The sequence below is a fragment of the Coturnix japonica genome, chromosome 1, assembly GCF_054131305.1.
Source record: "Coturnix japonica strain WE chromosome 1, WE-NBRP24, whole genome shotgun sequence".
NCBI lineage: Eukaryota > Metazoa > Chordata > Aves > Galliformes > Phasianidae > Coturnix > Coturnix japonica.
Window position 1 is genome coordinate 27,028,646 of NC_140663.1, and position 26,228 is coordinate 27,054,873.

At 37.4% G+C, this 26,228-nt stretch overlaps 1 protein-coding gene across 7 annotated transcripts in view; it reads left to right on the forward strand.

The window, feature by feature from the left end:
• The window catches only part of TMEM117 (transmembrane protein 117), a 188,464-nt gene that overhangs the window by 41,103 nt on the left and 121,133 nt on the right, over positions 1-26,228 (forward strand). The window contains exon 1 of one of the 7 annotated variants that reach the window (XM_085514016.1): positions 5,878-5,985. The exons of 5 other annotated variants lie outside the window; for them this stretch is intronic. Coding sequence is in view for 1 of the 2 variants with exons in the window: in XM_032443209.2 (XP_032299100.2) it covers positions 7,968-8,068 (101 nt within the window). In the remaining variant the exon portion in view is untranslated. Of the gene's footprint in view, positions 1-5,877; positions 5,986-7,932; positions 8,069-26,228 lie in introns of those variants that run through there. One more of the 7 variants, XM_032443209.2, reaches the window with a different exon arrangement.

The window sequence follows — 26,228 nt, forward strand, 5'->3', positions numbered from 1 at the left end:
AATCTGAAATCAAAACTACCAGTGTTTTTGCTTTGGATGGCATCCCCAGTGTTCTCTAAGCAATACTCAGAATATAGAGAAACCTTAATTTCCCTTTTTCTAATGGAAAAAAAAGGCAGTAAAAAAAGGCTTTCTTGGTGTTGTTTTTTTTTTATTATTTTTATTTTTATTTTTAATTTAATATTTTTTCCCTCAGTTTACTCCTGCGTGGGAATTGCCATGTCATGGCCTGAACCAGTGATTGAATGCCAGGTGAGAAGGCGTGGCTAACCCAGGGAGCTCAAGCCTAAGCAGTGCACCTGAGCAATGGGAAGAATTGAACCCTGAGTCCACCTTTCCTCACTCTCATTTAAGGGTTAGCAGCCAAGGGAACAGCATCTCTATGTAGAAGTTGTGCTTTTCTCAATCCGTCTCTGGTTGTTGGAGAGGATGATCTGCTTGTCCTCATTTGTCTTGTTTCATTACTCCATAGTGCTTGTATCCCAGCAGAGGGTGCTGTTATTGCCTTCCTTTTCCCCACAGCTATTCAGATGCATCTGTTTTTCCTTCCCGCCCTGAGTCTTCTTGCTAAATCTTGAGTTCTTTAGTTAGGATACCTGCTGGGCGAGCTAGGACTTTTGCTCAGTAGTAAACGCAAAATTCTTCTTGCTTTTATTCAGCCTTCTTCTAAAAAACTTTGGCTTTATCTCTGCTGTACTCATCTACAGATCTTTGAGGTGAACATTTTTATGTGAAACAATAGCATGCAAAGTTCTGAGATTTCACTTACTCCTTGCTTTTATTTTTTCTTATTTGTTCTCAAACTGTACGCTGTGTTGTTTCGGCACCCAAATGGTCTTCACACTCAAATAAGTTCTTGGAAGTTTTCTTATATCATCTTATGGTAGTGATTTCATTTATCTTATGTCTGCTTGTGAGCTTTACTCGTGTTTCCAGCTGCCTGCTGGTAAGAAAGTCAGGTCATCTGTAATTCATAAATTCAGTTTTAGATTAGGACATTGCTGTACAATTCAAGAACTTTAATGATTAAAACATTCTTCTAGCTGGGCTGCCAAAACAGCTGTTAGAGCAGATCAGTGCAGATTATCCAGAATATTAAAATAGCGAGTGCTTGCTGTAAAATGTTAACAATCCCCAAATTCTTCAAGAATTCAAAGGCCGTTTTGAATAATGTACAAATATCTACTTATGACAGCACATGATAGCAAAAGAAATTGCTAAATTAATGAAAATAACTTTTTATAATGTACATTCCCTCAGCTTTTTCCATGCTACCATTGTTCAATTACATTTAGTGCTAAAGCGTTATAATTAATAAGCCATTTTCAGTAATGTTCAGACAAACTGGAGTTATGTTCACCGAGGTGTTTGTTTCATTCATTCTGTAGGGTATTCTGTGAAAGGAAGAACAAACATTGTGTTTTAGGGTGACATGTTTGTGTGTGCTTAGGAGTGGATGCCCATACATATGTAGAGACAGGAATAATAAAGGTACATGGTGTTTTTGAAAAGATGGAGTACTTACCCTGTATTGATGTGTGCTTTTGACTAAAGACATTACTGAGTTTCTTTCTTTCAAGATCTTTTCTTTTAAAGTGAACAGTATCCTTAATGCAGTTCACCCGTCTTGGAACAAACAAGTTTAAAAATAGATTTCTAGAATTCTGTGGTGGAATAGTATTCAAATATATGTGCAAAAAGGTAGATGTAAGATGGGATACATTTTCCTAACCTCATTTTTTTTCCATGCAAGATTTCCTACAGAAAATTCTTGAATGCTTTGCAGATAGATTAGAAATATTTTGCCTCCTACCTGTTATAACCTGGCAGAGTGTAGGTTAGGAGCTTATTTTTAGAGACATTTTTATTGTATAAGAGTCAGCATGACTGTGGTGGAGAGCACTGCTGGTTGTAAAAGTTATAATGAAGTGCTGAAAACCACACGGTTAGATCCTATCTAAATGGAAGCAACCTGTAAAGAGATTTGTGCTGAAATGGTTTTCAATAACACAGGCTTTGAAAAGAAGAGTAAGGACGCACAGTAGGTTCTGCTTCTTTCACACGATCCATTGTAAGACTGCATTGTATTTAAGGCATAATGATAACTGAGAACACAAATTTATCAAAGTTAACAGCAGCATTTGGCAATTACAATTAGCTCTTTATTGTTTCATAAATGATAATAGAATGAAAAGAACCTTTTTCTAGCCTTTAAAGCTTGCAAAGCTAAGAAAGGAGGTGTTCCCTTAGCACTTAGCCGTCTGAAATATCAGGAGGGTCAATTACATTCTGTAACAACTGCATAAGGCTCAGTAGGGGAACTTGAGCTGCATTTTTGTTCTTGTCTTAGATCAGCAGAGGCCAGGACCTCACAGGCTCCCTGATGCCTCCCAGTGCAGCAGCTGTGCTCCTGAGCAGTGCAATGGCAGTGATGGAATCTCACAGTTTTGGTTCTGTGAAGCCAGCTATTAGTGTCCTCTGTGAACTATGCTTCTTGGGCTTGATAGCAAAGCTTGCAAGATTGGCTCAGGGACAGAAAAAAAGGCAACATTACATTGTAGAATACAGAAATGTGCCCCCAAAGCCTGGAAGTTGTGACAGTTAAAATAGATCTTTTTCTGTGTGCCTCTGGTCATATATAGATGAGGTCACTTGGAGCCACAAAGGAATCTTTTAGTCTTGTTCTCAGAGTTATGTTGCTGATAATTAAGAATTGCTTTCTCACAAAACTTACCCATTGGAGGCCTTCCATGCTGAAGCAGAATTCATATATGCATACAAAAAAGATGAGCATCAATTAGAACTGAAAATATTACTTGCAACAAAATAATTCCTGCCAGTAATTTGAAACCATTGAGCTAGAGCATAATACTATCACAGCCAATCCATCTGTGATCAATGCTTGTAACTCAGAAACATTCACTTCTTAGTTTATCTCAGGTTGTTTTGTTTTTGTTTTTTTTACCCAAGAGTTGTCTGCCTCCTCCAGGAAATGGAGAGTAAATGCTAGATTCTCATGCTGCCAGAGTTGAGAACAAAAATCTTATGTCTCCTATTGCTGAAATCTTCCTGATTCTGTATCCCAGAATGTTTCCACGCTGTAGGTATTAAGATCTGGGTTCTCCCTCTTCTGCCTTGATATGCAGTGAATTATAAGCAGAGTGCATACAGTGTGAGAAAGATTGCCTGAGTTCTTAATAGCCATTTGCAATGCAGTATTTGTCACTAAATAAATTTATTTTTTCTTCTGTTTACCACAAAATCATGCTTAGTTTTTGCATATTAAAAATCTCAGGGTCAGGAAAATTGAGTAGGTTCTAGGGCCTATGTGGTTCTTTCCATAGGTATTTCTGTCCTTTTCTCTCAGTAACTGAATAATCCTTAAAAGAAGAACAGAGAATTTGGAAATGAAGAACCTTGTGTCACTTAGATGCTCTAGAACCAGCTGTAAGAACCTATCTAGGGGGTCTTAAGGTAAGAGTCACTCAGTATTCATGATACTTCTTGTTTCCTTGTGACACAGGCAAAACTCAGTTTTTGGGGTCACTCAGAGTTCTGTTCTTAACACAGTATCAGGTTTTGTCTCTAAGACCCCACCTGGAATGCTGTGTTCATCTTCTGGGCCCCCAGTGGAAGAAGAACACAGGCCTGTTGAAGTGAGCTGAGAACACAAGGCTCTGGAGAGACCTTATAAGCTACCTTCTTGTACCTAGAGAGGGCCTACAGGAAAGCTGGAGAAGAACTCTTTATCAGAGAGTGTAGCGTCAGGACAAGAGATAATTTTTTTAAACTAGAAGTGGGAAGGTTTAGATTAAAGATAAGGAAGAAATTCTTTACAGCCCAGAGAAGCTGTGGATGTCTCATACTTAGAAGTGCTAAAGACCAAGCTGGACTAAGGTTTGAGTGACCTGGTCTAGGGAGAGATTTCTCTGCCCAGCTGTCATGGTTTTGTAAAGGATTGGAACTAGATGATATTTAAGATTCCTTCCAAACTAAACCATTCTGTGATTCTGTAAGGTATGTGAAAGCGTACAGAAAAGGGCAACAAAGCAGATAAAAAGTCTGGAAGGTATGTCCTGTGGGGAGAGTTTGGGAGCACTTGGATTGTCCAGTCTGAAGAAGAGGCTGGGAAGTGAACTCATTTCTCTGCAACTTCCTGAGAATGGAAAGTGCAGGGGAAGGTGCCAGGCTCTTCTCCCTGTTAACTGGTGACAGGATATTCAGGAACAGCACAAAGTTGTGCCAGGGCAGGTTCAGGAAAAATCTGTTTACTATAAAAGTGGTCAAGTACCAGAGCAGGCTTCCCAGTGAGGTGATAGATGCCCTGAGCCATTCAAACCACCTTTGGATAATGCCATTAATAATATGCCTTAAATTTTGGCTAGCATGTTCCAAATTAATTGTTCTGTTCATTGGCTGTTAGAGAAATGTTATCTTCGGTGAGATGAACATTTGTTTTGTGGTCTTAAGAAGCTGGTAGTTGAGAGCCAGTGTTGCCTTTTTATGTTCTTCTGTATGCAAAAACTATTTTGAAATGATGCAAACAAAATTAAGACAGCTAGAGGGCACTGTGGCTAAACATTTGTAATCTGCCTTTTAGCTGGTTCTGATTTACTTGCCTGACATAAATCGTAATTCAGAATTAACAATAGGGTTAAAGTTGCCCCTCACATGTTTTGTTGTTCCTGGAACACATCTACATTACTATTAAATATATGCTGTTTCCATCCTTGAGCTTTTAAGCAAAGAGTAAAAATGCATAGAATTAAGTATTAGTGAATTGCTACAAAACATTCACTGTAAACCATCAGTGAATTCTCACAAAAAAAATCACTTTAAATCTGCATGTTTTCAGATGTTGAAATCTTCTATCTGTTAGTCACAGTTGTTTACCTAAAAAACACGTATAACTAATGATACCAGATCTGTGAAAGGAATGTCATGGTAATCTTCCAAAGAAAAAGTCCAGATTTTGATTTACTGAGAATAGCAGAATCTGAATGTGCAAGCTTGGCTTTAGGGTCAGATCTTGATATCTAGATTTCCTCAATAAATGCCTTAGCCCTCATATGGCCTCATTTAAACCAGCAGAACAGCCTACGGTGAATTGGTATTCATATATGTGAAATAGACTGAATCTGTCCATAAGTAAACTGCTACGAGTTAGAAAGTCAGGTGCCAGTTGACTCTAAATCACAAGGTAATCTTTGCTGAATATGTGATCTATGCATAGATAATGTAAAAAATAGGTAGGCTGTACAAGGTCTTTCTTTGACTGTACAAAGGAAAGTATATTGAGATTCTTCTTAAATTGCAGACCATGCTGCAATTTAAGGTATGTGATTGAGTGCTGGATTTTGTTTCCTGGATTAAAAGTGGCAAAGATCAAATAAAGCATTATATTCTCTTTCACGATTCTAGTGTTCATTATTTTTATTTTTTATCAGGATGCAGCATGGCTATACATATGGTTCTTTAATGCAAGGTTTACATCTGACATGTGCGAGTGCTTTTATCTACATAAATCACGTACCAATTAACTACTGTTACTTAATTACACCATCCATTTGGTGGAATCATTTATTTATCCCACCTAATTTGGTTTGTGCTGGTTACTGTTCACAGTTGTGTGGTTCAGCTGGGATTAGTTTCAAGCTGTGTGTTGCAGCTGCACCGTGACTCAACTGTTCTCTCTTTTGTCTCTTTTATTCAGGAAGGTGACAAGACAAGTAACAGCTGAGCTAGTTATCAGTTCTGAGTTTATTGGTGGATTGAATGCATGCTTAAGGCAAAGATAAAATGATTTCTGTCAGCCGGGGTTGGGAATTTTCCTCTTCAGGCTTCTTATGATTGAGCCTATTGTTCTTGATTTTTGGCCTTGTTATTTTCCAGTGTCATTGAAAAATGTCTACACCTTTGTAGCAGCTCTGAGTATTTCCTGTAGAACATCTGAATTTGCAGTAGCCTTGCCAACAGTAAATACAGGTATTGAATTTTTGTCGCCATACTGATAGCTGTTCTAGTTCTGTGAATGTTGCACAAAGAATGACTTTTTTAAAATGCTAATAGGAGCTTACTGTGCTGATTTAATGAATGGTTGCATTAAGTTTATTAAATCTGTGATTTATAAGATCTGTTACAAGATTAACCTTTGGTATTTTTAATTAGGCAGTTTTTCTTTTTTCTTTTTTTTCTTTTTTTTTGAGTTCTTGGCTTTCACCAAGGAAAAATGGCAATAATAAGCCGACAAGTAGAAATGGAAGTGTATGGGGGTAGATATGAGAAGGATCTCATTGACAGTAGAATTCTTAGATTACATAAGGACTATCTAGGACAATTGATTCCACTCATTGAAGCTCAGTACAGTGTCTCTCTAAACCTCTCCATTAACACTTTGCCAATTCTGAGATATGTTTGAGATGACTGGGTATGTAATAGATTGGTGTTTGTTTGTTTTTTCCCTTTTTCCCTTCTACCCAACAGGAGGCTTTTTTGAGTCCCTTCTTAATTGTGGTATGAAGACCAAAGCTACTGTGAATCAGGGATTCAGTAGAGTGCAAGTTTTAAATAGAACTCCTCCTGTCAGTTCATTCTTGCAAACCAGCTGTTTTGTCACTGTAATTTTGGATAATCCCAGATGTCCACAGATGATGCTTTCCTTTATTAATTTCAGGTAAATTAATGTAAAACAGGAAAAGCATTTCTGCTCAACAACATTTTGTGACTACTTAAACATTGATTTCTTGTGTGTGTAATGAAACCTGAAAACTGATTTGATGTTGATCGTTTGGTAATCCTTTAAGCCTAGTGAGCAGTTTTGGTCCCCATAATAATTCTTCATAGCTACTAACAGTGTACTGTATGCCTAGGCTTTATAATACCAAACATAGACAATATCTTTTTTTCTGCCCTTTTGTTCTCTGTTCATGCATCATACCAAACAGATGGTTAGAAAGGCAGGATGGAGCCAAGCTGGATTTGTATTGGTGAGTCTTTCCCAGATAAATGAGAATGGGCATTGATTAAGTGTCAGGCTGCACTTTAACTAATGAAAGATTAGAAGAGAATAGCTTGTATCCAGTTCCCTGTTTCTTGTGTACCTGGTGCTTATGTGGTACAAGTGTTTAGTCACAGTTCTCCCCACCTTATAACCTGTGATTCAAGTGGAACTCCTCCTTCTGCCTCCTCCTAGGGAGGAGCTTGCTTTGAGGTCTTCTCAGTTTCCCAGGGTTTGGATAGGAGGATGCTATTTATATCGATAACATTCTGTCTGCTGTAACTTGGGGGGCACTACATCTGGCTTTGATCACAGAATTTGACAGCAGACAGATATGCTATCCCAGAGGCATCTGCTCTGTGTTGGTAAATGCACCAGGATATACACACACTGCCACTGCATAGAGGAGAAACTGCAGCTCTGAAATGTTTTTGATCTAAATATGTCACTGGACAGAGAAGCTGCTGCTGCTCTGAGAACTGTTGAGCTGTTTTTCTGATGTGGGAGTTCACAGCTTCTGATTCTTTGTTGTTTAATACCTTTCTGTGATAAAGGATTTTTCTGTACCCAGTGTTTATTTTTTTCTGTAGATGTGTTTATTCTATGACTAGGTCATCTCTCAGTGCTATTTTTAGTCCACCGAACAGGCAAGTTTTAAAACTCACTGTATGTTTTCTCTCCAGCCTTATTTTAACATGTTCTTATTTTCTTTTAAAATATGTGTTTCTTCTCTAAACTGCTTTCTCAATAGTTGGAGTGGGTACTATGGCGTCTGGTACTTGTTGCTGTTTATTCCTTCTGTCAGTTTTGAGTACAGAGCTGCCCTCAAGAATACACACTAGAACTAGTTTCTCAGAGTGCATAATTAAGGCTTTGTTGGATGATTCTAAGGTGATTATCACACTGATGAGTAATTAACGTTGTTCCAGAAAAATTTCCCACAACCCCTGCTGACAGCAGGAATGCAACAATGAGAAGTATCTTGAGTTCACAAACAGGAGGTGGTGCATACAAGACGCAACATTTAGCTTTTCCCCAAGGAATGGGAAGAGGGAGAAGGCAGCTGCAGAGGTGAGTGCTGTGGAGCTTGCCTTTTCTCCATAGAGAAAATATAGTGGAATTAGTGCATGGCAAGTCAAAGGCCCTCAGTGCCCAGCAGTTGACAGCCTTGCTAGAACAATGTGCAGCATAGACAGGAGATGGCAATGAGATCTGTGCAGGAAAACTGCAGCCAGTTGTGCAATGCTGAGAGAAGATGTTTGAATTGTGCATCCTGGCTCTGCCCCTGCTGGTAAGGAATGGCAGAGGTGGTAGTGGTTTAGGTTGAAGTTGTTCCTGTTGTGATGATTTGTTTCAGATATAACTGTGCTTTCTTCATCCTTTGAATTTCTGACTGTGACAGTGTTTACTTAAGACCTGTATATGCTGATTACAGTTATGGAAAATTACCTTGTTCCCCAATGAGAACATTTATTGTTCAATTAAATGTCTTTTCAATTAGGTTGCTCTGTTTTGTTTGGTGTTTTTTTTGTTTGTTTGTTTGTTTTTGTTTTGTTTTGTTTTGTTGTTTTTTTTCCTGGTTTATACTAGACAACTTTTTTTTTTTTTTACTTTTTTTTTTTTCTATTAATAAATAGAAGTGGCTCTTAGCAAACTGAAAATTCAGTATTCTATTGAGTTCTAGACAGACCTGTAACATCCATGTGATGAACAGATCATTGGGTATAATATTCCTTCAAGTATCTTCGGAAGATGTGAGGTAGTCCTGCCTTCTGGTCTCAAATCCATCTCATGGAACAGTGTTGCTCCTGTGAAACAGGGCAGCCAGTTTCAGGCAGGTGTTGTTTAGGGATGAGTTATTTTGAGCACAACTAACAGAAACCTGTTAGTGAGCTACTGGCAGATAGATAATAACTTTAAAAAGGTATATAATTTGTTTCTAGATGATGTAATGGAACAAGTACAAAAAAAATACACTTTCAAAGGAAGCTTGTGAAATTTCATCTCTGCCATCTGACACTGGCAGATTCACAAGTGGAATATGCTTTGAAAGAGCAGTAAATTTTATTAAAATGGAGACTTTTTGAAACGCTTGAAAGGATTCTGGTGAATTGAGGAGTATAATTCCTGGATTTTTACCCACTTGAGCAAAGCCTACTTTGGAGAAGTGTGTTGCTATAATTCAAAGTTTTATGGTGCACAGTTTGAAAATTAAATTAAACTTTTGGTCACTTTTGCAGTTAATACTTTAAAATGCACACAGAGACAGCTGGCAAACCACAGCTGCAGAAGTCTGACATCCCTGCTGGGCAAGCTGATGGGATCAATGAACTGTAAACAAATATGTGCTACTAGGAAGAGTCTGAAAGAATCCTTCTGCAGGAGAAGGTTATGCCTTGCGAAAATCTCTTACGGTTATGTGCCTTAAGGCATCACTGAGTATGTGAACTAATAAATCCAATTGATACTAACTTGAAGTCTTTCAACAAGTTTCTGATGTAAGACTTTCCAGAAACTTAGTCAGGATTAGAACTAACATGTATTGAAATGAACGGCCTGTTAAAAGACAGGAGACAAAGGACAAAAATAAATGATCAGCGTTAAGAATGAAAGAAGTTTCTTAGTAATGTGTCAAGGAGGTCTGTGCTGGTACCTGTACTGCTCATTGCTTGCAGACTGTGCTGGGAAAGAGGGTAATAGCAAAGTTTTTGGTGATGCTATGTGGTTCAGTGAGGTGAAAATGAAACCTCACTGCAAAGAGTTGCAGAAGGATTTCACAGCACCAAGTTTCTAGAGGGTGGTGGGGCATATGAAAAGCAATTGCATCACAGCAAACAGATCTGAGAGCCAATACAGGTAGTTGTGTAGCAAATGTCAGTTCAACAGTGAGCAGAGGGAAAAGGAGAGAATGTAAGGAATTACTAGGAAAATAGTAGAGAAAAAAGAATAAGTTTAGAAGGAACAGAAATTGTGCTGCTGTCCGTACTTGAAGCAATCTTGTGTCTTGAATAATAGGCATCATTCTACTCCCTCTCAAAAATACTTAAAGTGCAGCAAGGATGATCAAAGGAACATATTTCATACAAGAAGTTGTTAAGTGGACTAGCGTCTATGATAAGGTCTTTAAAATGACTGGTGGCACACACAAACTAAAGAACAATTGTTTATTTTCTCATATTATAAAATTTAGGGGTTATCAAATAATGTAACATCACATGGTAGGATGAAAATAAATGGAATTTTAAGCACAATGATATCACATTTGATTGAGAAAGTCCTAGAGCTTTGGGTTACCCAAGTCTGGCACTCTGTAATGGAGAAGCATCATCTATCATTTCTTATCCTAATTCTTACCTCAATCATCTTGTGGGAGAGGTGGAGTACTGGGATAGATGTTTGATTTGGAAATGTACAATCACGATTATATTATTCTGATAATGTATATTTCTTAAATTTTAGAAATAAAGAATGTATTTAAAACACAATCTTACTTGTATTAAGCCACATGAAGTACATATGTTGGAGCATTACATGTCATTTCCATCATGCCTGTTCTACTGTTCTTGGTACAGAAAATTCCTAGTTTTTGGATTTTCCTCTGAAGTTATCTCATGAAAGACAAATTGTCTTCTAAATACTTTAACTGATTATAAAGTTGTAAGTGATTACTTTAGAAATTTGGAGATGCTTTAGTGCTGAAAGGAAAAAAGTGTTTTCTTCAGTGGCTAATGTAGACTTGTAGATGGGAAGACTGGTTGAATGTAATGGCCTGTGTTTATTTATTCATCTGAGATTCTGCTTTTATATCTAATTCATAGTTTCCAAATCTTTCCAAGATGGGATTTGGAACAGCAGTATTTACTTTGGCATGCATTATTAAAGAGTTCCAGCAAGTACTCAACCGCTGTATCAAACTTGTTAACTAAGTATCCATTGGAGAATGAATATTTTCTCTTTCTCACAGGGCTGCTAAACACATAAGAAAGATTATAATGCAAATAAATAAGTAATAGTGAGATTATGAACTACTGAAGTGCTTTTTTGAGAGATAGACAGGGAAAGGTTGTTGAGTGCTACAGAAAGATACTTGGGTTCCATTGGCAAGTCTGAGTTTACTTCCGTCTGACTATTTTCAAGCCTTTTATTATAGTCTTGCACTTTCCTTTCAAAGAAACTGCAGATGGACAAAAGATGGGAAGCACAGATGGGAGAAAATGAAAATGGAAAGGTATTTTGAAACCCCTTTATGAAGCAACAGAGATATTGTAAATTCTTTGGGTGTGCTGTGTGTGGCAGCTCTGTCCAAATTCTTCTGTTTCTTAACAGATTTATACTAAAGAAAGACTGCCTGTTTCATTCATTGAGTCACCAGTTCATTCATGCACTTTACAGAGCACCCACTAGACACTGAACTGAATATATTCCCTCAAGTATTTTCCCCACAGTCCTAAAATATTAGCTAAATAAACCATCAGTAATGTCACCCCCAAAAGTGATATCTTTTTATAAATATACAGGAAGAAACATCTAAAAGCTCACCAGGATAAAGCAGTTCCTCTCGGTCTCTCCGACACCCACACATACACACACACGTGTTCTAGGCAACTTATTAAACATTCAAAACATTGAATTACTTTAGTATCTGTCCTTGGATTTGCATTTGCATACTGTTTATCACCACAAGAGAACACATATTATGGTTTCCTTTTTATAAATCTTGTAGATAACACATTTTCATTGTGTGTCACTGTATATAAAATATATTTCTGTTTTTGTCAGCAGACTGCTAAATGACGGTGGAGCGTCTGCAGTGTGCATAAAGCAGCATCTTGTAATAGACTGCTGGTCCCATGTGAGAACTTACGAGGAATGCATTTTAAAGTTACAGCAGCAGTACAGCATCAAAAACTGCCTGCAATCATTTGATTGTAATGGGTACATATATGTTGATTTTTGACACGCCAGTGTAAATGTTCTGCGAAGATGACTGGCAGTATTATGCGCTCCAGTTAGCGGCCCAGTCTTTTACTTAGTGAACTGGCATTCGTTCAAAGACAAAATGTAAATAGTTCTGCTTAGTCTGTAGAATGCATAGAAAACCTGATGCTCCTGGGAGGCAGTGTTCCAGTATCATTAGCAGTGTGTACCTGTGTATTCAGAAACGTGCTGCTGAATCTTGAGGGTTTCCCGTGCAGGAACAGGATACAGGACAACAGTAGATTTTAGCTACATGCATGTAATATTAAGACAGATGGTTAAGAAAAATTTCATGGCATATGAATTAAGCACAGATCCAATTTATTTATTTATTACTATTATTTGGTTGTTCCTAAAAGTCAGGAAGCTTTGCATGATATTTCTTTTAAAAATATACAAGTTCTAGAACTGAGGCACGTGAGAACGATCTTTCCTTTTGCTGGCATGAATTCTACTGGTTCACATTAAGTGTAACTCCTAAACCTTAAAAGCCAGGGCATTTCAAAGGTTAATTGTTTTAATAGTTACGCATGAGTACATTGTTTCTGCTTTGTGTTGTTTAATTTAATTTTCCCACCATTTAATGCTGTTACTCACATTCTGGCTAGATTATAGAGCTCTCTGTTATCAATAATCTCCCATGTAGGTACTTGTGTGGTGTAATCAACTTCCCTATTAATCTCCACTTTGATCAGATAGATGCATCCTTAGGACTGTCATTGCAAGGCAGAATTTACAGTCCTCTGATTACTTAGTCATTCATGTGTCTTTCCTTCTTTCTAGTGTTTTGCATCAGAGCTCTGGGGCCCAAAACAGCATTCTGAAAATATGCATGCTGTCCAAAAATGCCTCCAGACCCAGGAGGAATACTGTCCTCACATCCTGGAGAGGCAGTCCTGTGTGCATATTGTCAGGGATGTTGTTATCTGTTGGTACTGAACAGAAACCTCGTTTTGTTGGTTATAATGATGCTTATATTATGCTTTCTCACACAATATCCCTTCTCTAACACATTAACACTTTTTTATTGAGTATTAGAATGCTGACTGAAGACACATAATTGTACCTATGATTTGCTATGTAACACTGGATCATCTGCAGTTTTATTAGCAGTCAACTTCTAATGTTTTCAGATGAGTGACAACTGATCTGTAGGACCGTAGGACAGGCACTTTACAGGATGGCATTTTATAATATGGATGAACCCATTGACTATTCTTTAAGACCTCAGTTTTGAAGAATTTGTTTTAGCATTCTGACAAGATAGTAGTTTGGAAGGACTGTATTCTGTTTCTTCTTCACATGCTGCGTATGTTTGAAAGATGGCCTCTAGCTAGAGGGATCTTAAATTTTGAAGGTTACTACCTGAAGTCTGTCATACGGTGAAAAGTCTTGTTTTTCAGCAGTTAATGATAATGGGTGTAGTGAAGAGTTTGTCAGCCATTTCGAAGTACGGATCTCCTTTCTTTTGTTGAAAAATGTACTCAGATGTTACATAATAAGTATTTCTTAAATGCCATTAAATAATGTCCTTTCAGGTTGGTTGTGAGGGATGCTGACTTTCTCATGACCTCAAAAACTCATCCTTTCCCATACTGGGAATAGTGGAGCTGCGTAGGTTTTTATCAAGTGAGGATCTAGCCTACTTTATGTAATGAATTTTGAATTCACTGATGAGGCTGACAATCAGATGGTTTGAAGTCAACCTTTTAAGTAAAAAAAAAAAATAAATGTTGCTTTGGAAATAACTGTCCCTGCTTTATCCTTCCTCCTCCCACTACCTCCAAAAATACTGTTTGCTCTTCCAGAGCAGATGAAGTTTCACAGAACATTTAAAGCAAGAAGAGCTGTCTTCTCCTGGACATTGCGGTGATGAAGGCACCTTTTTCAGACTTTCAGATTCAGAGCAGCGTGCTCCTGTTCTCTAACTTCTTTTCTCCCAGTCTGTTTTCACAAGCTCACATACCCCTCCTGCCCTGAAGAGCTGCTAAATTGTCTTCAAACATGTAGTTGTGTTGGGCACCTGGCAGCCTGGGGGTCAAGTTCTCCATGATGTCAGACCACACTCACAGTGACAACTAAGTGATTTTGCTGCTACTATGGCAAAGGAGAGCTATAGTGGGAATTTTGTGTTTCTTTCAGTGGAACACCAGTGCCTGCTGAAGACTACAGGCGTAAAATTCTTGTCTTATAACAGTGTTTTCTTCTTGCTACCATCTGTGAAAATTTGAATCTTTAAACATTTGTTTCATGCATTTGTGTGTGGGAGGTGTGATACATTCAGTTTAATAAATGAGTCTTAGCTTGTTTACAGTATATCAGAATTGACGATAATTTGGACACTATGCATCTGTTCTAGAAAATGTCTAGCATACTTACTTTATAATGGTGCGTGATTATGTTTATACTTGATTTCTCCTGCACAATGAACCACAATTAAAATTTAATTTGTAATCCTTTGGTAATACAGTATGGAGCTTCTGTCAATTAATTGGAAGTAATTAATTAATTAGATAGAAATGAAAGTACCTCGAGAACAATGAGCATAGAGAGTAGGACAGTCAAAACATCTGTGGGAGACAGACAAGCATAGTTTGAGGCTCTGTGCCACAGATTAAGTAGTATTAGTAAAACAAAATTATGCATTTGTTTTTAAACCTGGTTGTTGTTTGTGGTTTTAGTTTTATTGTTGCTGTGTTGGTTTTTTTTTTCTGGACTGCGGAGCTGCAGATCACAAGGCAAGGCAGAGTAGATCAGTTTGAAATTACTGCTAACTGACTCAAGATGAAGGGGATTTAAGCTCTTTCTTAAATACTTCAGTAACGCAGGACTTCATATGACTCACTGCACATGGATTAAATCTAGCTAATTTCTTAAACTCAAAAATAATGGACTTCTCATGGTCTAAGTTCTTTTCTGAGGCCTTCCTTGGACCACCAGTTAAATTCTAATCTTCTTGCTGTCAGTATTGCAGTAAAAAGGATCTTGCATCAGGTATCATCTAAACATCTTCCTCATGAACATCCTAAATAATTGGTGTGGTAAGTTTGGTCTGGCACATGTTAGCCTCGGTTGACACAGAAGCACTCTGGTTAGTCTTAATTTTTGTGGGGAAAAAAGGTGCCAAGGGCTGAGCATCCTGAATGAAAATATATGCATATATACATACATACAAACATATATATATATATATACATACATACACATATATAGGGGTATGCAATGGGGTTACTTCAGCTTGCCTTTTGCCTGATCTGAGCTCCAGTGCCACTGCAGCAGAGTGTGAGAAGGGGTTGAACTGGAATATGGGATCTCAGCAGTGCACAACCTTCCTTTATGTTGAATCCATATCGATCTCTGTATTCTTCACCACTGGGAGGCACCTTATGCCCGGGATCCCAACCATCACGGTCCAGAAAATGCTTTGTGTTGTGGTCATTCAGATGCTTAGTGGAACTGCTTAGAACAGTATTTGATGAGGTTAAGAGAAAGCTGTGGTTTTGTTCTGTCACAGGATAAGTAGGGAAGTGTGCTGCTTCTAGGCTACATGACTGGTTGTAATAATTTCCACAGTTTCTCTGAAGTTTTTGAGACACTGGAAAAATTGTGACTCTTTGGAAGGCACTAGAGGAGAAGTGTGGGCTAAGCTGAGATAACTGACTTGTGATTCCTGGATGCTCTCTGTATGTATATTTTATAAAAGTACATTTTACTTAATAGATGCCAAAGTTATGATTGCCTAATGGGTATTGTATACCAAAGGCCATTACAGCTTAAGAGGAGTGCTCTTGTGCTGCCGATCTTTTTGCAAAAAAAATATTTCTTTAGATGGGAAAGTTACTGATGAAACCTGCTGTTGTTAAAATATGCATACTGGTGCCAAGGAATGTTAAAATATTTTGGAGCTGCTCACAGACAAACAGTGGTTACTTGCTCTGTGAAATTTTCCAAAGTGTTCTTGTGCTAATTTATATTGCACCAGGAAGAACATAATAAATTAGTTTTCAGTTTTCAGTGTTGTTGCCAGAATACAGATAAATAAAACACAGTTGTTTACAATAGGAACTAGCAGTAACAAAAAGCTGCAGTAATAATACTCCTTTTCCAGCCCAGTTTAAACCTACGTAGATCTGAAAATAACGCAACAGCGTATTTTTTGTTTCTTTCTGTGACCTGCAGATATTTATGGTCTTGTGAAAGTGAGAGAAAGACTGTAATGCTTTGTACTGATCATTGGTTCTAACTTACAGCAATATTTAGTGGCCAGACATCTAGGAAGGAAGCACAGGAAGAAGAAAGATGCCGTGATACATCTCCCAGTGTACACTAATAATTTCCAGCAATTCAGTGCTTATGAGTTTTGTGAGCTAGATATTTTATTTGTATGTTAATAGCCATTAATGAGCATTGTTCAGTGAATTTGTAATAGCATTTTTTCATACTACCTAAACTTGCTGCTGCAGTACTCAGCAAAAATTCCAGGCCCACATTATATACTCTGTAGAAAGATAGTCACTACTTTAAAGTTGTGTTGATTACACTGTTTTGTAGGTTTTGTGTTGGGGAATGGAATGAATAACACTCTGATTTTATGATTCCTCTTTTATATTTGGGTCCTGTCTTCTACTCTCCGGTCTTCTACTGCTGTCTACTTTCTTTCCTCTGAAATGTTCCATTTAGGCTTCAAAAATGGCCTATATGTAATGGTAGCCAATAAGCAGAAGTGGAAACTTCTGTGGAAAAAAATAACAATGAAACAAAACAAAAACAGAAAAGAAAATGATATTGAGAAGGCAGAGGCCATCTTGAATGACTGACATTGTTCATCTGGACTTGTCACTAGCTGAAGTTTCAGTTTACAGTGAAGGAAGAATGGCAACGAGGAAATGCAAATGAAACGGAATTTCTTTTCTGAGACAAACAGAGGAAAAATAAAAAATAAAAAAAAGCAAAAAAAAAAAAAACAAAAAAAAAACCACAAAAAACACTTTATTTAGATGAATTCCCTAAATTAACAATTGCCTTTTGCCTGCTCTCTCTTACATCTGCATGCACATAACTCCTTTAGAATTTCTTCTTGCTCCTTGTGTACCAGCATAGCAGCTTAGCTGTGCTAGACACCTTGCAGAACTAAATTTCTCCTTGCTGCCATTGAAGAAGGGACTTTTGTAACACCCAGAGAGCAATGAATTGGAACCAAGAGAATGTTTTGTTTGTGTTTTAAATATTCAACCGTTATTTCATCACGACTAAAACAGCATCATTATATCTGCTGGATAGCAGAGCTATCCTGGTGCAAAGGAATTTCCAATTGAAAACAGTGCTCCAAATAACAATTTGTCTGCTTTTTATTTATTCTAATGACATTTCCAAGTCAGTAGACAAAGCCAATGTATGCTTCAGGTTGGTGTTTCTGTTCTGAATGAATGGTAAGCCTTTTCCCAGTGTGTTTGTTAATGGAAAGAATGTTATTAAGGCAGTGAGACCATAATTTTATCAGTACTTTGTGGTTTGAATTGTGGAGTGGGCTGCACTAAAAGCTTTTTCTTCCCTTTCTTATAATAGATCATTTATGTTAACGAATTAGGACACTGAAATTCAGGGGTGATACTGTGTTGCTCTTAGCATTTTGAATCTGAAATAAGCAGAAACCTTCCAGAGTGTGAAAGAGTATAAAAGCTCAGTTATCTTAAGTTCTGCTGGTATCAGTTACTCTACGAAAGCACATTAGGTGACCATGTTTCATAACAGTGCAAGAGTTTTGTGTGATGTGTCCCCTCTTCAGGAGTTTTGCAGTATGACTTAGAGAACTTTATTCTACCCAGTGCTCAGTCTTTGAAAGGGAGAGTCTGAAAAGAAATGTTGCCTTTCTGAGGTTTCCTGTATGTGAACCACAGAGAAAGAGAAGAAACAGAACAGTGAGTTTGTGGTAGGAGACAGCATCTGTCTGTGGGCTGATATTTTTAGGAGAGAGAACAGGAGAAGGAAAGGTGCATTTATTTTTACTCGTAAACACTGCTGTGACTATTGTTAATGTTTTATCTACACACAGTTTTGCTATCAGTAGTTGAAAAGCTGTAGTAAGTGCAGAAGATGAGAAGCTAGTTCAGGTACTGGAAAGTAAGAGAGTGATAGATTAGCAAGGCCAGGAACAAAGAAAGGTGAAATGGGAATATCACATAAATATTTCAAAATGGGGTTTCAGTTCATAGAATGTCTTTATATTTCTGTCTATATACACATGGAGATTCATGTCAGTTTCCTTCCATTTTGGCCTCACCATTGAGGCAGAGAAAGCATGAGCTGCACTCTACTAATAGATTTTTTACCGAGACTTAAATTACAAGGCCTTCTAGTGTCTTACAGTACTTCTAACCCCTCAATAAATAAACTCTCTTTTGTTATAATTACAGTAATTTCTTTAATCTATGGGGAGATTTACATTCATTAGTTGTATCTTCCATCAGCCTAATTTCATGGAACCATGGAATGGTTTGGCTTGGAAGGGACCCTTGTTATCATCTAGTTCCAACTCCCCTGCCACAAGCAGAGATACCTCCTGCTAGACCAGGTTCCTCGAAGTCCCATCCAGCCTGGCCTTGAATGCTTCTAGGAAGAAGCCACCTGCTTTTTCCTCATTTAAACAAAAAGTATTGTCCAAGGTCTGGGAACCTTGGAATGAAGTACAGAGTGTTTTACATATTTGACCTCTATAATCTGAGCTAGGAAAAGAATGGTAATGGTAAGGTACAACTGTTTTTCACAGTGTTCTTACAAAAAGGATGCTCTCTTTCTCCAAATTGGGAACACATTCAGTTTGTGATGCGACTTCATGGAACTGGATAATTTTAAGGAATAATTACATGGGAATAAAAAATATTTAACTCCTTACAGCAAGTATTTCAAATTAACTAGGCATTTATAGTTGTAAATACTGTATGATGTTGTGACTGGTATTGAATACTTGCAAGTGTTTTAGATTTAACAGGTATAAATATAGTATGTTAAAAAAACATAATATAAAACGTAAATGGTAACTGCCATTAGTTACACAGACTGTGTAGGAACATTCAAAGTCTGTATCCATATGTTAGCTGTTACTTCTGTGAGTATGAGAATACAGTTTTAATGGTTGGACCTTTGAAATACTGAGGACAAACCTTTTGTAGGTGCAGATAACATCAGGAAACTGTTCTGCTGTTGGAAGATACAGGAAAGCATGCATGCTAAAATTGGAAACAACTGGAAAATTGGGGTCAAGCCCTTCAAGTAATTCAATAAGAGACCAGTCTTCATTAATCTATGTACTAATTATGAAGTCAGACTTAAAAGTGCTTTCAGATCTGCTGTATAGATGACATATGTAATCTATCACTGATCTCAAGCAGATACTTTTTACCTACTAGCCATTAACTACAGAGTGTGGATATCCTTACCATGAGTTCCTAGTGAGATAACAAATAGGAGGTACCTGCTGTACTCAGCAGGAGCAAAGGCTTAATATTCTTAACCTGCTGCAAGCGATGCAAACAGTTCATTAACACAGTTGCTTATGAGGCATGTCTGTACTTTATTCTTTATTAAGCTTTCTACTGTCAGCAGCTCTGCAGCTAGACATTTATGTAAATAAAATCGTGGGAAAGATCTTTGGTTTAACTTCACTGAAGTGTTCCCACATGCCCAGTTACATTTGAGGTTTGGTTTGATTTTGCTCTTTTTCTTTGGATAGAACCAAGAGCAGCCATTTATTAGAACTTTAAAACTATATTTTCTCAAACATAAATTATTTTTTGCCATCAGAGTTAGTTTAGAATTGATAGAAATGTAAGCAACAATCTGAACTGTGCTGGCTTAAAAATAAATAAATAAATAAAATTGTCATATTCTGATGTAGAGTTTGATTAAAACTTCACCTTTGTGCTAATTTGCATGGACCCAACTTCTCTCATTTTTTCTTTAGCTTTAGGATTCATTTGAAATGCCATCTGTTAAATTGCTGAGCTCTGTTAAGTGGTTTAGTGAGAAGAAATATCTGTCTAATAGGAGTAAAAGTAAATTATTTCTGTTTATGTTTGTAACCTTGAGATGCAAGTGGGAATGTCAACCCTTCTGGTTTTGGCATTCTTTCGAGCAAGGCAAGTAATTCCTGCAGCATAATCTTATTTATATCTTGTCAGCTCCAGGTGGCTCCTTGGTCTTTATCTGGGATATTTATTCTTAACAGAATTATTTCCACCTTAGCCAGGCACATCTGCAGTGTCAGCATCTCCTGATTCACACTCTAGTACTGTAATCCACAATCTATACAGACAACATGAGCGTAGGCATAAGGAGAAATAATAGAAAACCAGAAGACTGGGTTGGCAGAAATAAGCAAGTAAATCAGAAGTGGAGAAAGTGAGTCAGAGAGGAGATGTGAGTAAGAGAATCAGTTTCCCCTACACTTAAGTATTAATACTGGACAAAAATTTGTTTATAGTGAAAATCACTGTAATGTCCTATAAAAATGAGGAAAATAAAACTGCTGTAAAGTGTCTGCTCTTTTTAGGTCTCAGACGAATAAGCTCCAAAACATACACACTTAGTTCTGAATCAGGAAGAACTACCATAAGTTACTCACACTCTTAACTAATTTACAGATGGAGATCAAATCAAATGGGCAGTAGGCATAAATTAGAAGATTTTTCATTTTCTATCAATTTCAAGTACTATTTGAGCCTTCTTTTATATCCTAATGCTAGTTTTTGGTGAAATCATTCTCTATACAGTCTAACAACAAAGTAGTGTACACTGTTACAACCATCATCTGTCTCAGCCTGACTTTTTTTTTTTTTTTTTTTTAAATTTCCTTTCTTCATAATCACTAGCATTAATTTATCTTAATGAAATAAGATAAATGTTGAGGGGCAGGATTCATTCATTAGCACAATCCAATAATAGCTCACGTCTAGTTGCAGCACCTGTTAACATGTTGCATAGTTCTAGAACTAGAACTAGAAGGAGCACCAGCTGAGGTGGGATTATGACTTGCTTAAATTTGTGAATGCGAGGAGTCATGCTGCTTTCATTAGCTGCGTTTCTGATCCAGTCATTGGAACTTCTAGTTACATTTTCTTTTTTTCAAGTGAATCTCCATAACAGGATACTGACATGAGCATGTGATTCTATATTCTACTTTGTTACAATTAATTGCTTCTGACTATAGATTAGTCGTGATTCAGTATGTTCCTAACATGATTACATTTTGCAACTTTGTCCTAGCTTTTATTGTTTAATTATTTGTGCAAGGAGTTAATATTGAGTTTCCTGACTGCAGTTCAATCATCTGTCAAAGCAAATGAATGTATACTGTTTTCCTTAGTCACATTATTGTAAGGGAAGTGCTGCATGCACTACACAAAATAGTGAAGAATTAGGCCTGCAATGCTCTTAGTTTTACAAAAGTCCTATCTTAAAGTTTTTCTGATTGTCTCTGTATTCCATTTTGTTTCTATTCAAGTTGAAACCACTTGCCGTCTAAACCAGCTGAGAAACAGCTGCTGTGTAGAAACTGATAAAAGGTCACTCTTTCCTCAGAACTGTTGTGTAGTTTCCAAAGAACTTCATTTTGCCAGGATGCTCTGGTTCTGCAAACTCCATTGCAATATGTTTAGTTTAAGTGTACGCTTTCTGTCTTCTGAAGCATTAATGTACATGAAGGTAACTGTTCTGCTGCACTAAAACAAGCGGGCAGCATGCATCAAAATTTATTTCTGACACCAAAAGGATTCTTCAGTACGTCATTACTAGTAAAATAGATCCTCCTTTTCTCTGGCAGCCATACGAGTCTAGGGGCCGCTTGTGTGTCTACATGCTGCTTCTTTGTGCTTCAGCTTATATCATTAATAAGGCTGCATCATTTTGTCCAAATCCTTTTTCTTAACTGTATTATTGAATCTTTCAATCTAGTCGTTCTAAAAAAGCATCTTAAACTTTGAACTTATTTGTTTAGTTACATGTATTTGAAGCTACTGTCTGAGCATCTAGAATTATTGACTATTAACTGTTTGGCAATAAATGCTTCCCAGTGGGACCCATTTCAAGGCTGACATGAAGGCGAAATACAAGCTTTCTTATTGCATATACACAGAAGTCCCTAATCTTATCAAGCAGGTTATTTTAGGAAAGCTTTATAGATTAGTTACATGATGTCCTGCAATTTTATTAATGAAATCCTGTCAGAAGAAGTTGATGAATAACATATTGATATTTTAGGCTTATTTTATGACAGTGTATTGCAACTTTTTAATAACGTATTGCCCAAACCATTTTCAGTATTGTTGATGTGAGGTAGTAACTGGTGAAGTTACCATCCTTCAGAGAAACTTGGCTGTTGCAGTTAGAAGAGCACAGGAACTGTGTGATTTCTGTGCAAGACTGGCTTTAACAAACTTGTCCATTGAGAAATGTTCATTTTGGTATATAACAGCATTTCTGTGAAGAATGTTACAGTGAAAACCTGTCTAGATTATATCAACTAGGAATGAATTAAAATGCCTTCATGCTAAAGTGCATGATTTTGATATCTATATATCTTTATATGCATTTTTATTTGTTAATGTAATTTAATATTTAGAATTGTGAAAGGAAAGCAAATTCAATACATATAGTCAACATCATTAAAGGCTGTTAAAAATAAGCCAGGAGGGGAGCAAGGGGCAATCACTTGGGTAAATATTTAGAGGTGTGCCTGCCCAGTTTTTGTTATAACTTTGCAAATCCAACTTTACCGTGGATTTTCTTTTTAAGTTACAAGGGGATTCTTCTTTATATTGCTAATTACCCTTAAAAAGTTAAGAAAGAACAAATTAGATTTCATGAGATAGTAAACAGCAGATTTCAACCATGCTTCTTTCTAGAACCTGCACACCTACAAAGGAAAAAGCCAAAGCACTGAAACTAGTGATGCTATCTACCAGTAGTGTTTGCATTTGCTGTTTGCGTTCTGATGAATCTATTTTATTATCCTTTTCAACTCATTTTTTTTTTAAATTATGAGTGAGTTTCTTGACCAGTCTAAAGAACTTGGTTCTGGGCAGTTCTTCTCCAATCAAAAGATGAATTCTTCTAAGTATTAAGAAGGAGCTGTGCCAACCCAAAGTAAGACAGTTTTAACTACATTCTCAGAAGTGGCTTCACTTAGCTACTTGACACATTTGCCAATAGGATCTTGTTTTTACAGGCATTCTTTTAAAAGATGGAACTGTGGCATACTGGTGACCTGCTGGGTGGACCTTTTGCCCCCACCTGCAGGGCCATGTTTCTTTTCTTGACTGAAATGGCAGTTTGACCTGAGAAACTCACAATTTGTTATGCTAACATCATTTGGTTTTTGTCTGTTATTCCAGCACTGACCTTTAAGGAGTTCTATCACCTTTTTCCCCCAGCTTTCATGTTTAAAGTTCCTGGCCTCTGTCATTCTCCTGGTGGCAGGAAGGAGAGGGGCATCTACATTGTCTGCCTTGAAAACAACTCTTTGTGGTAACGTTTGTTAGGCATATATGTATATTGAACTGGTAAATATATTACTAAAAAGGCTGCATCCCAGACTGTCCCTTAATCCAGGGATGTCAGGTGGCTTTGTAATATCTTCACTCAAATTACAGCAATTACCGTAGAGCTTTTCACACCTCTGAAAAAATTTTATTGGGGTCAAGGTCAACTTAAATAGTCCATTTTCTTTGTGGTCTTTGAAGGCAAAAGTCTTCAGAGAAAGTGGACAAAATTGAGAGAGGGAAATGCTTCACTTTCTTCACAGATATACAAAAAGTATAGTCAGTGGCTTTTTCCTTCATCCTGTAAGAAAGAAGCTGCCAGTTTTAGTAACCAAAAACCACAAACTCTCCTTCCTTTGATGGAACAAAGTTAATCCAAATAATTACCCAAAATTAAAAAAAAAAATCGAGGAGTACTTTGTTCTTGAGTAGTATTAATGAATCCTTATGTCTTAGGGATCTATCCAAGCACAAGCCTCTGCTTATGCTCAGCTCTCATCTCTGTTACAGAGGTACAAGTACTTGTAAGGATATATGCACAGCAACTGAAAAAACATGTAGATGGTTTCAACAGAACCAGTGCATTCAAAAATGACTACTTCTATCAGCAAGATACTACTACTGCTCCACTACTGCTGGAAGAACAACGTTAGCTTTTATTTTGTGAATGGCAAATGGTAAGGGTGACAGAGTGCTGGAACAGGTTGCCCAGAGAAGTTGTGGAGTCTCCTTCTGTGGAGATATTCATGACCCATATGGATGCCTTCTTGCGTGACCTACTGTAGGAAACCTACTTTAGCAGAGTAATAGGACTTGATGACCCCTCTTCCAGCCTCTCCAGTTCTATGATTTTTCCAGACCCTGACTTCTCTTTCTGAAAAAAGCCATATGGCTAATGTTGCCTTCCTATAGGTATTTTGCATAACAAGGCAGCACTGTACATGCTGTTGTAGCGTGCCATACTAGTTACAGTATGGTTATGAATCTGTGCCAGAGATGGTCAAGCTTGCAACTGGGGAGTGAAAACACTGGGTGAAATAGTATGCTGGAAGAGAAATGAGAAGAGTATATCATAACCACACCCCAGTAAGAGCCCAAGTGTTCTGTAGAGGAAACCCATTCTGCTCTTGGTTTCTGTCAGTTTTTGAAGGTCTGCTTGTAAGAAATTTCTGAAGCTAAATAAACTTCTTCCTGACAATGTGATGAATGAATGCTTAAGTCTTGTATCCCTTTAGCAACTGATTTTTTGCCATTGCCTTAATCACTCTCTGTTTCAGCAGTCCAGATGGAGTCCAAGGACAGCCCAATAAAGATACTTGCTTATCTGCCCAAATGCATAGCTCTTTCTTAGCCATTCCATTAGTAATTTCTTGTTTAAGATGAAGTCTTTGTAGGCTTTTTAATTCAAAACTCATTAATGCTTATTTTTAATTTGAACTTTTTTTTTTCCCTGTATGTAGCAATGTGATTACTGTAGCTCATCTGAAATTTTCAAGATCTGAGTGCACAATTCAGAACTTGGTCACAAACAAAACTAAGCAAATTGGGACATTTCTGACAAAGAAAAAAAATAAGATTCTGTTTCATTTCCAAATTTTCATCTTTCCAAATCTGATGAATTGAAATGTGTTTAAAATACCGAAATAAGTTGATCGTGGAGTACACCTTCCTTTTGGAATGTTTGCTACTGTCAGTCTTCCTGAGGTGGGCCATCCAATCAAAGAGATTGTTCAAGGTTGTGTCCAGTGGGGTTTTGAAAATGTCTATGACTGGAGGTTCTGTAACTCTTCTGAGAATCATAGAATCCTAGAATCACCGTTAGAAAAGAACCTACAATATCATCTAGTCCAACCATCCTCCTATCACCATTGCTACCACAAGCCACTAAACCATACCTTGTAGCTCCTCATCCAGACATCTTGAACACTTGAACACTGCCAGAGATGGTGACTCCATCACCTCCCTGGGCAGCCATTCCAGTGCCTGAATACTCTCTGAGAGAAAAAGCTTTTTCTCATGTCCAATCTAAACCTGAGCAATCTGTTCCCATGTTCATTCACCTTCATAGTGAATTTTCTTTTTCCTTACATTTAAGTGGAATTTTCTGTACTTTGATTTATTTCCATTGTTTCTTGTTTCAGCATGCCACTGAGAAGAGTCTGGCTCTACACTCTTTCCATCTCATTAATAAGATCCAACCTGACCCTTTCTTACAGAGGCTAACCTCTCTATACAATCCCAGCTCTCTCAGCCTCTTTTCCTATGTCAGATGTTCTGGTTCCTTAGTTGTCTTTGTGGCCATTTGCTGGACTTGTTCTGCGATGTCCATGTCTCTCTAGTCTGGGGAGGCCAGCAATTTACCCAGCACTCCAGATGAGTCTCACTAACGCAGAGGGAAGGATCACTTTCAGCAGCATGCTGGTAGTGCTCTTCCTGACACAGTTTAGAAGGCTGTTCCACAGAGTATATTGCTGATTTCATATTCAACTTGGTGTCTGCCAGGACCCCAGTTCCTTTTTCATGAAGTTCACATTAGCTGATCAGTCAGGGTCTATGCAAGCAACATCTAACAAGAATAAGGATCAGTATAACTATGTTGTTAATAAGTGCTTGGACTGCATGTGAGGATACTGTAACTGTTGACAGATGTCATTGTAAGGCTGCTCCCTAACAGCTTTGAAAGATCAAGGCACATGAGGAGATCTCCTGTAATTTGTCAA